Source organism: Caretta caretta, chromosome 6 (assembly GCF_965140235.1).
Source record: "Caretta caretta isolate rCarCar2 chromosome 6, rCarCar1.hap1, whole genome shotgun sequence".
Taxonomy (NCBI): Eukaryota; Metazoa; Chordata; order Testudines; family Cheloniidae; genus Caretta; species Caretta caretta.
The window spans coordinates 85,282,495-85,294,512 of record NC_134211.1 but is presented as its reverse complement, the minus strand read 5'-3'; the positions used below and the strand labels follow the sequence as shown (position 1 = coordinate 85,294,512).

The 12,018-nt window shown below is 37.0% G+C and overlaps 1 protein-coding gene across 9 annotated transcripts in view; it reads left to right on the top strand.

The window, feature by feature from the left end:
- The window catches only part of RALGAPA1 (Ral GTPase activating protein catalytic subunit alpha 1), a 238,149-nt gene that overhangs the window by 139,480 nt on the left and 86,651 nt on the right, over window positions 1-12,018 (top strand). For all 9 annotated transcript variants that reach the window (XM_048855930.2, XM_048855931.2, XM_048855932.2 and 6 more), the window contains 4 exons: window positions 5,688-5,798; window positions 6,233-6,301; window positions 8,324-8,455; window positions 11,063-11,246. In XM_048855930.2, the coding sequence (XP_048711887.1) occupies window positions 5,688-5,798; window positions 6,233-6,301; window positions 8,324-8,455; window positions 11,063-11,246 (496 nt within the window). The remainder of the gene's footprint in view (window positions 1-5,687; window positions 5,799-6,232; window positions 6,302-8,323; window positions 8,456-11,062; window positions 11,247-12,018) is intronic.

The following is a 12,018-nucleotide window of genomic DNA, read 5'->3' as shown; positions in this document are numbered from 1 at the left end:
TGGGGGGATGTGGGGAACCTGGGCCCACCCTCTACACCAGGTTCCAGCCCAGGGCCCTGTGGATAGCAGCTGTCTACAATATCTCCTGTATCAGCTGCATGACAGGTACAGCTCCCTGGGCTACTTCCCTGTGGCCTCCCCCCAGCACCTTCTTTATCCTCACTGCAGGATCTTCCTCCTGAAGACTGATCACGCTTGTACTCCTCAGTCCTCTAGCAACATGTCTTCTCACTCCTTGCTCCTTGCATGCCCTCCATTGACTGATGGGAGGTCCTTTTTAAACCATGTGTCCTGATTAGTCTACCTGCCATAATTGATTCTCGTATGTTCTTAATTAGCTTCAGGTGTCTTACTTAGCTTGCTTGTCTTAATTGGTTCTAGCAGGTTCCTGATTGCTCTAGTGCAGCCCCTGCTCTGGTTACTCAGGGAACAGAAAACTATTCATCAAGTGGCCAGTATATTTGCCTTCTACCAGACTCCTGTACCCCACTGGTCTGGGTCTGTCACACTAGATACAAGAAAACAGAAGTGGCATTTCCATCAAATTCAATTAGATGGCCAAGATTGGCAAAAACACAGATTAGAATCATAGAATATCAGGGTTGGAAGGGACATCAGGAGATCTAGTCCAACCCCCTGTTCAAAGCAGGACCAATCCCCAATTTTTGCCCTAGATCCCTAAATGGCCCCCTCAAGGATTGAACTCACAACCCTGGGTTTAGCAGGCCAATGCTCAAACCACTAGAGCTATCCCTCCCCCATAAGATACCATTCCCAAATTTCCTGATGTTGACTGTAATCCTAACCATGTGTTTTAACTAAATTTAAAAGCTATAGTCTTTTATAATTGGATACCAAGGTTCAAAGAGCAACTGTAGAATTCTTTGAAACAATTATTTTTTAAACTACATTTGGCTATTGTTGGATCATAGGAACTTCCATGCTGTGAAACTAAGGGTATCCAATAAACAGAAATAATAAAAATCAAATGTAATAAATTCAAATTTTAGGTTGTGAAACATCAAAATATGTAATTCTAAACATACTGGGAAACTTGAGCACTACACTTATAACTTTTCTTTTATTATCCCACAAAACTGTGAAACATAGAAGTGGAATAAAAGTTCTTTCCTCTTGACCCCTACTACTTAGGTAAAAATTCAAAAGGTCAAAGAACAAAAGTGGAAAATTTTTGATATTTTAAAACCACAATGACATACGAGTATCAGAGGGGTAGCCGTGTTTGTCTGGATCTGTAAAAGCAGCGAAGAGTCCTGTGGCACCTTCTAGACTAACAGACGTACTGGAGCATGAGCTTTCGTGAGTGAATACCCACTTCGTCAGATGCATGTAGTGGAAATTTCCAGAGGCAGGTACAAATATGCAAGCAAGAATCAGGCTAGGGATAACAAGGTTAGTTCAATCAGGGAGGATGAGGCCCTCTTCTAGCAGTTGAGGTGTGAACACCGAGGGAGGAGAAACTGCTTCTGTAGTTGGCTAGCCATTCACAGTCTTTGTTTAATCCTGAGCTGATGGTGTCAAAATTGCAAATGAACTGAAGCTCAGCAGCTTCTCTTTGAAGTCTGGTCCTGAAATTTTTTTGCTGCAGGATGGCTACCTTTAAATCTGCTATTGGGTGTCCAGGGAAATTGAAGTTTTCTCCTACAGATTTTTGTATATTGCCATTCCTGATATCTGATGTGTGTACATTTATCCTTTTATGTAGGGACTGTCCAGTTTGGCCGATGTACATAGCAGAGGGGTGTTGCTGGCACATGATGACGTATATTACATTGGTGGACGGGCAGGTGAATGAACCGGTGATGGTGTGGCTGATCTGGTTAGGTCCTGTGATGGTGTCGCTGGTGTAGATATGTGGGCAGAGTTGGCATCGAGGATTGTTGCATGGATTGGTTCCTGAGTTAGTTACTATGGTGTGGTGTGTCGTTGCTGGTGAGAATATGGTTCAGGTTGTCTGTGGGCGAGGACTGGCCTGTCTCCCAAGGCCTGTGAAAGTGAGGGATCGTTGTCCAGGATGGGTTGTAGAAGACTGATGATGCGTTGGAGAGGTTTTAGCTGAGGACTGTATGTGATGGCCAGTGGAGTTCTGTTGGTTTCAGAATGACATACAAAGTTCACCTGGTGGAACTGATGATCAAATGAAAATTAACACGCATTAAGATGATGTAATCCTTACTTTTATAATGTTTTAAATTATTTTAGCTTTATTCTAAAATTATAAGTTTATAAACAGCTTTATTATTAAAATTATAGTTAATTTATGAATAATGTAAAGACAACTGATTGATCCTAAAGTTCTCTAGCGTAGGTCTCCCCTCCAGACTACGGTGTTACAATGTCCCCCCCGCCCCCCCTTATTCGAAAGAGGGGAGGGATACGTAAGGAACATAGGCTGTATATGGACTTAGGCCTGTGAGTGACTTTGTTTGACCAAATATATAACAAAGGTTAGCACTGCTAAGAGATGTTTAAAGCAGTTTTTTGTACATAGGCAAAGGGTTATTAGGATAAAGGCTGTATAGTTGTCCTAGCCACTACCCCACTTCTTAAACTATTTTCCCAGTGTCAGAACTAACTCACTGTCATGAGAATGTGTGGAAATGAGTGAATGCATATCCTTGAATAAGTCGTTAATTATATTTAAACAATCAAGACATTTGAATCTGGAGCCTAAAGTGGAAGCTTGCCTAACAGTTTCTTATCACATGACAACTTCTTGTGTGCTGATTTCAGGAGACTTCTGTTTGCATTTAGTAATGATTTGGGTTACAATCTATACATCCTAGTCTGGAAACCTTCCATGTAACTCCAAGACAAAGGTGTCAAGTCATTAGTCCCTGATGATCTATACCAGCCTGGAACTGCTAATTAAGCAAGAATATCTATTAGGGCAGAGTAGAAGAATCCTTGATCCCTACAAAAGATGCTTACCATTTGCAGAAAAAGGGGGGGTAACTTTCTCTCTCACCAACAAGATACCTGAGCTGTATCCTGCTCTATTCTGTGGACTGGCCACCCAGGGAAGGAGAAGTGAAGAGCACTGGAACAACTAAGCCAAGTCTGAAGTATAACCAAGAAAGGTAAAGATCACAGCCCCACTGCATGCAAAAGCACAGATCACATCTTGTCAACAAAGATACCGGTAAATATCAACTAGGACCAACCACGTAGTTAGAGACTATAAAGAGAAGAAAGTGTGAAGATCCTTCTGTAGAACAATTAGAGGGCCCTCAAATCATTCCAGTGCCCACCAGCGCGTGCGTGTGTGTATGTATACATATGTTTTTGTGTTTTAAGTGTTGATACAGTGAGGGCTCCCTGGGTTAAACCAGTGTTATTCTAAAGCTGCTGTTAGTCTGGAGTTTTAGAAAATATTTGGTGTTTGTGCCAGACTTTCAGCAAACTATAGACAATGTTTATATAGGGAGGGAAATATATTAGACAAACCAAGATTAATATAATCCTTGTGAACAGCAAAGTTTAATGGGAGACAGGTAGCCAAAAGGGAGGCTACCAGGAAATTATTTTGAATTGTATGTCTTTAGAATCAAGACAAAATAACAGCTGTTACTTTCAGCAGACTTTGAGTTATTTAAGCAAGTTAAGGTAAAGGGATTCTCCCATCAACCTTTCTGTAAAATCTTGAGGATTGTTTTTCTTAACTTAGTATTATTTCATTACTAATTGGCAAGCCAGATAAGTCAGACCATTGACTTATAGATTGTATTCCAACTGTAATATCAGTTTGACCATTGTATTGTATTCCTTGTAAATTGTCAGGAGAACCAACTTCACCTAGCTAGTGGCATATTTCGCTTAAAGTAATATTTGTTCTGTAACTTTCTGCTTAATCTTTTAATAAAAGACACTCTGAACTGATTTATTTTCTAGATCTTCAACATTAAACAACTATGAAGAAGAAAAATGTAAAATCCTTAAGTCATGTCTGAGCTCATTCTGTATGTCAGTAACATAAACTACAGCCCTGTTATTTCTATATAGTTCATCCATGAATCACTTAAAATGATTTTCTGGGTGATCTGTGATTCAGAGATAATATGGATTAGAGTACTCGGTTTAATTAAGGATGCAGAAAGTTTATATTGTTGAGTAAGAATTCCTTTGCGTGCTTTTTCCTGTATATTATGTATAAATGTTTTTCTTCTGTGCAGTTTATGCTCTCTGTAAATGGTTGTCTACAGTTGCATTCGTGTTAATAACACTGTGCTTTTTGTGTATATCTAGCTTAGGTTTGGGGAGAGAGAGGTATGTTAGAATTAAGAATGAAATTAAATTTCATTTAATTAAATTTAAATTTTTATTTCTCTTAAATTTTATTTCTCTTAAATTTCCAAAGCCTGTGTCCGCAGTTAATAGTTTAAGGAACAGTAAAATGTATAGGAAGGGAAATAGCCTAACATGGTTCTCAGTCTCAATCCTTCCCATACCATCAGATGTCGCCTAGGCTCGGGTACAAGTAAGGGTCTGCTGTCCTTGTGTATCCTGGTCAGCTGTCTGCATCTCCTTTATGTTGTGAAGTCCCTGAAGTTTTTTCCTCATTGAGTATTTTTCGATGAAGAGATTCTAACATTATCTGCTTCAACACTTGCCACTTTAACTATGTAAAAGATTTGGAAAACATCCTTTATACCTGAGTGTCCTAAGTAAAAGAAATACTTATTCATTATGTTGTACTTTTTTCTTTATAGTCACCTTAGGTTTTTTTTTAAAAAAAAAAATACATTTCTCCCCTGCCTCTCAATTCCCCATGTTACATTTTTACCCGTTCTCTCTCTCATCTCTCAGTATCCCTGAGTTCCTTTTGAAACTGTCTGCTCAGCACCATTTGGTTCCCTCCACTCTCTCCCTCTTCTGATAGTCTTCCCATTTGCTACTCTAGGTCCTGCTTTTTTTTACCTGAGCTCTCTGTCTTTGCTTCCTTGTTTAAAGCTTTCCTCGTCAGCCCTGCTGTCCTGGTACTCTGAAAACTGGCTTCCCACCTGTTCATAAAAAGTCTGTTCAATCCATGCCACCACCTCTCCAACAAAAGGAAAATGAATGTTCTGTAAATCTGAATCTTTTCTCTCTTCATCTACCAGTTTACTTGCATGATCCTGTTGCTTACTGAGTACCAGAGGGGTAGCCGTGTTAGTCTGTATCCACAGAAATAACGAGGAGTCTGGTGGCGCCTTAAAGACTAACAGATTTATTTGGGTATAAGCTTTCGTGGGTAAAAAAACCCATTTCATGCATCTGAAGAGTGGGGTTTTTACCCACAAAAGCTTACTGCTTCATTCATTTTTGGTTTTGACAGAATCTCTAAGAAGGCACAGCTACTTGTCATCTGCTTCAATTCTGAACTAGGGACTATTAGCCAGCCTAAATATAAATCTTAAGGTTTTTTCCCTTTGATGTGCAGCCCATGGGTCTTTTCTTCCTCTCCTATGAAATCAAGTGACTCCATTTATGTCTCTGATCATAAAGTAATTCATGTTAAATTGAAGATCAGTAAGTATAAAGCAATGGACTCATTCCACAGGTCCTGCTAATCTCTTTCTAAATCTGTAATACTATTAATGAGATGTTTGTCCATCATATTCAGTGTGTCATAGCTTGAAACCATGGAGAGTCATAAAGTAATTATCACTCATTTCTCTTTTTTACAGTTTCCAAATAAAACAGTTGCACATGTTGCCTGCAATATGCTTAACATGCTGATTCATTATGTATATAGGCTTCAAACATACCAAGCTGATTCACCTTTAAAAATTATTCAAGTAAGTAATTACAAAATGTTTTAAACAATTTGCAGTTTTCTAGGGATTTTAGGAAATCATATAATTGAAATTGAAGTAGCAAACTGAAGATTGTGATGTGAGTGTTTTTATAGATGTTAAGTATAAAGCGTGCTTTTAGTCAAATTAAGTTTGCTGCCCTCATGGATGTACTAGGTAGGTGGAGGAAGGCCTCTGTTACCTCCTTGCACACCTGCATGAGGCACATATAACTTAGCCCCTAATGTTCATTAGGTAGTGTCTTTTTGAAGTTCAATAAAAATAGTTTTACAAGCAACAACCCAACTGAATGCTACAGTTTGACATAATTTTAGAAGAATTTAGCCATAGGTATGGTATTGTATCACATTTGCCTGATAAGATATTTAAGTTTAAAAGAACTGTAACTTTTAAAGAAAACTACTTATTGTCCACAGATCCTGATAGCAACTATTACTCAGCTTTTACCCAATACAGAAGCTTCCTCTTATGAACAGGACAAAAGGGTAATTAGACATTAATCATGCTTTTTTTATATGCTACTGTTAATATAACTATGGAATTGCCAGTCATGGCTCCATGATTACGGTTGACTTTTGCCTTAAGGATTCAGACTCTTTGTATGTAAAATATAGTATATTCTCCGCAAAATTACAGCATTTATTCTTTGAGAATAAAATGAGTTTTCTCAGAATTTACGAGTAGAGCTATTAGAGTTAAAATTAATCTTAAAATTTTTCCATTAATAAACTTAGCACCCTGTGTCAGGCCTTTTCTTCTTGTCCCTAAAGATCCTAATACTGGAGTATTGTAGACTTTTCAAACTTTCTATATAGTTAATGTATTGAAACCTTGTGCATAGACTACGTTTGAAGACCACTTTAGGATTAATTATCATTTTGTATTGCTACCAAGAACAATTTAAAGTGCATTCTTTAGGAGTAGCACATAATTCTTCATTAATTCTCTGAAGATGGCAATCTCCTGTTGTTCTGAGTGGGCCTGAGGCCCTTAACAAAGATGGCCTCTGCTTTCATTCAGCTGCTCGTCAGTGCTCCTTTCTGCCTCTTCATAACATAGTGGATTACCATCCCCTAAGGGCAGTTTGGCTCCACTTCTATTGGGAGCAATGAAAGGCAATGGCCATTTTTGAAAGGGGCATCTCAACTCAGGGCAGTATGTGGTTGATTGTGGTTCTCTTGTCCTTGGTCACCTGGCCCTGGTGGAAAGCAGAGTAGTAGGGGACTTGCTTTAACTTCTGCCACTGTCGTAAGCTCCATCAGTCCTCATAGCCGTGGAAGATCATAGAGTTCCTCTCCTCCCCCACAGCTATTCCTTCCTCTTTCCACACTCAGACCCAAAACACACATAAGATGCCACCTCCTTCTCCTTATGCTAATAATAGAACCCTTATGCTGGGGCTGGGCAGCAACTGGTGTAAGGCACGGCAGAGCTCCACCTCCACCAAGTTTACGCTGGCAGGTGATTCCTCTATTTAAGGAGATTTCTTCTCAAGCTATGTTCTGTCATCTAAATCTGGGACCATAAACACTAAAATCCCTTAATCGTCATGTGTTTATTGCATGATGTCACTGTGGGGCAAAGTTAAGATTATTGCTGCGAAATGGGTATTATGCTTATATGTCTTATAATAAAATATAGTTTCAGAAATCGCGTTAGGGGTTTTTTTGTTGTCACATTGATAAAGACTCTCTAAAACATATTTAAAGTATTTTGAAGAATTTTGTTGCTGTTTATTTGAACTCAGTTTTATTTATTTCATGATGGCCACTTCCTTAGGTTTTTAAACTACAAATAAGTTTAATTGTGTTATGAGAGAGCTGTTTGACATGAATTTACCATTATTATTGAACTAGTAGTCTGATCCGTGTTTGAAACCTTGGAGTGTTTGTTGTGTAATGGACAATGTAAAAATAGCCACTAGAGGAAGATGGGTGTATTATAGAGTAAAATAGTTGTTGAGATGGGAAAGCATTTGGATATCCTTCAATGAATATATGGTGCTGTATAGTTATAGTAGCAGATTATGAAGGAATAATAACCATATTTATGAAGTAGTAAAGGCAATTCAGATAGTTTACTCTTGCATGATCTTTTATTCTTTACCATGAGGCTCAAGTGCAAACATTCCACCAGCTCCACTTACATGTTGTTGATCTGTCATTTTAAACAAATTTGTTTTTCAACGAACTTTGCAAAATCATGGAAATTTATCAGCACAGGCACATCTATTCACCCACCTATCACGATGATGTTAATGAAAAGCTATTCATATTGATAGTCCTTGGACAGAATATAAGTTGGGGTCTCAGCAGCTAGAGCTTTCACCTATAATATGGAGTTTAGGCATACAATAGCTTTTAAGTAACTTTAATGTGGTGGTATTGCCTAAGGTTGATTACCTGTATGGAAGAGAGTCTAAAGCAGGAAAACAAAATACAGTCAAAAATGTAAAGTCGCAGGCTGCTATTTTAAGTGAATTATAACTAAAAATACTGTTGTTACAGCTGGTGGTTTCTTTACTTCTCTGTTTATTGGACTGGATAATGGCCTTGCCTTTAAAGACCTTACTGCAACCTCTTCACACCACAGGAGCTGAAAATAAGACCGAACAATCTGTTCTTAATAGTGTGTATAAGGTACTTGTGCTTTACATTGTTTTGTTTTGTTTTTAATGAAAACTTGTAAAGCTGAAGGTGATGTCAGTTATGGGGAATGAAGACAGAACCCTTCTGTTCATTTGACTCAAATTCTGTGACTGTACTATAGGCGTCTTCTGCCTGTAAACTTATGCATTTTACCCAGAACTACTTAATCTTGGGATGTATCCTAAATAGTTAGTTTTGCCTCATTTTGTGATGTTTGATCTAAAGAAGTTTAATCATTCATATAGTGCTGTAGATAATGTTGGTCCAGGAGAAGGTCAGTGCCAAACAAATAATAGAATACTACTCAAAGGGTTTACATTTCAGGGGCAGTGCCTAGGACCGGCTCTAGGCACCAGCAAAGCAAGCAGGGGCGGCATTCCGGCCATCCTTCTTTTTTTTCTTCTTCTTCTTCTTTTTTTCAGAAAAATCCACCAATGTTTGAAAAAAAAATAATACATGAAGATCAAAAAACACTCCAGTAGTGTGATAGGAGCATGACGTGAAAAATATCGTATCACATCGTGACACGGTCACTCATAATGTGTATGTGTGTAAATGTGTAATCGTTAATGGTTATTGTTTGATTAAATCAGGAATCACGATTACTTGTGTGTACTGTGCCACCCTAACAGCACCATTCACACCAATCTCCGTGTCACGTCAGTGCCAGTGGTTATAGGGCTAAAATGCCGGGACAAAAACGAAAATGACTTTCCGGTGCTGTCTACTGGCAACAAAGAGAGAAACAGCAAAAGAATTAGAAAAACTATCTCGTATCTCAAATAAGTATTTTTAAAAAGTCGACAATCAAGGAGAAAGCTCTAAGCAATGCATTGAAAGTGATTATTCATCAACTGATGAAGACTAATCAAACCAAAGATTATCTTTATCAACTGATAAAGATGAACAACAATGCGACCAAAGATTATCTTCGCTAACTGAGAAAGACGAACAATCACAATCCATGCAAAGGTTTACTACTTCAGCTGAAGAGTTCAGAAACGAAGAACTGTTATCCAAATCTAAAACTGAAGAACAATTATTGGATGGTGGAGCTGACATTGGATCGGATCCGAGTACATGGCCGACAATAATTACTGATGCAATGCGAGTGATTATTGTGAGAAAAGGTCCTTCAAAACTAGAGTCTACATTTGAATATCCATTTAAGGAGTCGAATCGTCGATTTATGCCATCCAGTATGAAGAAAAAAATGAAAAATGAGGAACAAATTAATCGATCGTGGTTAGTGTATTCACAGACCAAAGATGTAGTTTTTTGGTTTTGGATGTAGCTATAGCTTCCATTGAAGAAAGATTTTATCAGTTGCATGGTTACTGTAAAATTTTTGAATTTATGTATACGATATTGGAAATATTAAAAATCAGTTTTCCAAAGAAGACCTCATGAAGCACTGCCAAGACCTACATTTAGCGCTCAGTACTGATAATGCTGCTGACATTGATGGAGTAGAATTGTATAATGAATTAATAGCTTTATCTGAGCTAATAAGTCCTAAAATTTCTCCTCTAAAAGTATTAGAATTTATAGCAAGAAATTATTTTTTCACTCCAAACCCTGCTATAGCATTCCGCATTCTTTTAACATTACTAGTATCAGTGGCTTCTGGTGAGCACAGTTTCTCAAAACTGAAATTACCAAAAAATTATTTGAGGTCCACCATGTCTCAAAATCGTTTGTCAGGACTTGCATTAATTTCAGTTGCAAGTACCATTGCAAAAAATTTAGATTTCACTGAATTATTAAAGGTCTATGCAAGTATAAAAACAGAAAAATTCAGTTCATATAAATTCTTTTAATTTATGAGAAACTGGGCACACCGGAAGACACTAACGTTTTTCATAACAGTGTATAGTTGAACCCAAATTGTTTGTAATTGTAATGTTAAAATTAAATGAGTACACTAGTAGGAAATTTGTTTTATTTCACTAACTACAAATTCTCTGTTTTCATTTTTTTTTTATTTTAAACAGTCAAAAAAAACCAAACTTAAACATTGCAAAGTGAAAACTTGTTTAAAAGCCAAAAAAAAGGGGGGGGGGGCACAAATTTTTTTGCTTGAGGCAGCAAAAAACCTAGAGCTGGCCCTGGGCCGTGGTGAAGGTCAACCCTACAAACAAGACAATGTATGTAGATTGGAATGTAACCCTTACAGATTGAATTATTTTAACCTTTGTTTAATTTGGCACTGACCATATATTTACACCACACATTAAGTACAAAACAAAGACAGACTTTACCCCCCAAAAATCTTACATTTGAAATGTACATACATAGAGAATAGGAAATCTAGAGGTAGAGGTTGCTTACTGGTTTATGATAAGTTATATATTTACTGTATTTTTATTACATATCCCTTTTACACATGCTGCTGTTTTTACGAAGCCTCCTTAAATATAGCACTTGCAGACAGGAGTTCAGATCCATGAACATACAATGTCTAAAACTAGCCCACATTTTTTTTTTACCCTGTTGAGTAGGTTTCATTGTTTGGTCGTAGGTTTTCTGTTTTTAACAAATTAATCAGAAAATGAAATAAAGTTAGTAATTGGTCTTGAAATCCTGATCTTGTTCTAGGTTCTGCATGGATGTGTCTATGGAGCTCAGTGTTTCAGCAACCCAAAATATTTTCCTTTAAGCCTTTCTGATTTGGCATCTGTGGATTATGATCCTTTTATGCATTTAGAAAGCCTGAAAGAACCAGAACCACTACATTCCCCTGATTCAGAGCGATCTTCTAAGCTCCAGCCTGTCACAGAAGGTATGTCAAATTGTCTGGATGAACTCTTATTTAAAAGAGAATAGACAGTCTCTTGGTTTCCAATACTGAAGTGTGTCTACATAATGAATTTTAAATTATATTTAATGTCATTTTAGACAATACGTAGTGTTCATCAATATAGAATGAAACAGTGTAATTTTGAACAATTACAACTCAGTTAACTAAAATGAATAGATCCTTTACAACATGGAAATCAGTCTTATACGGATCCTTCTGTTCATGTGTATTAAAAGTGTAAAATACTGCAATGTGATGTGTAAGTGTTTTATTTCTCATTTTGTTTTAGGTAAATGAGTGCACTTAAGTCTTAATTTTGCTCTTTTTTTTTATAATTTTGTTTTTTATGATCTTCCTAATGTGATTTTATAATATCACTAAACTGACATGACAGAATTTGAAAGACTGTTGAAAGTTTTCCATATTTAAAAATGGATTATTGAAACCTATCATAATTCATTCTGTGCCTATTTTACACATTTGTAAAAAAAAGAGTTAATTTCTAGAATACAGTTTTATGTCATCTACTTCAAACTTTATCAGAGTCCGAAATTAAGAACACTTTCTTCTGAAATAAAGACAGCAGACACGAGAAACTAAGATTTAAAGTAGTGACACATTTCTTGTAAAATGTATCTATCAAATGGCCTCAATGGAAAGAAAATTGAAAAAGATGAGTTTAATATTGATACCAAATACTCTCTGTAATGCTATTCTTCCTCCATATTAAGTTGTTCCCTGTAGGCTTCCTTAA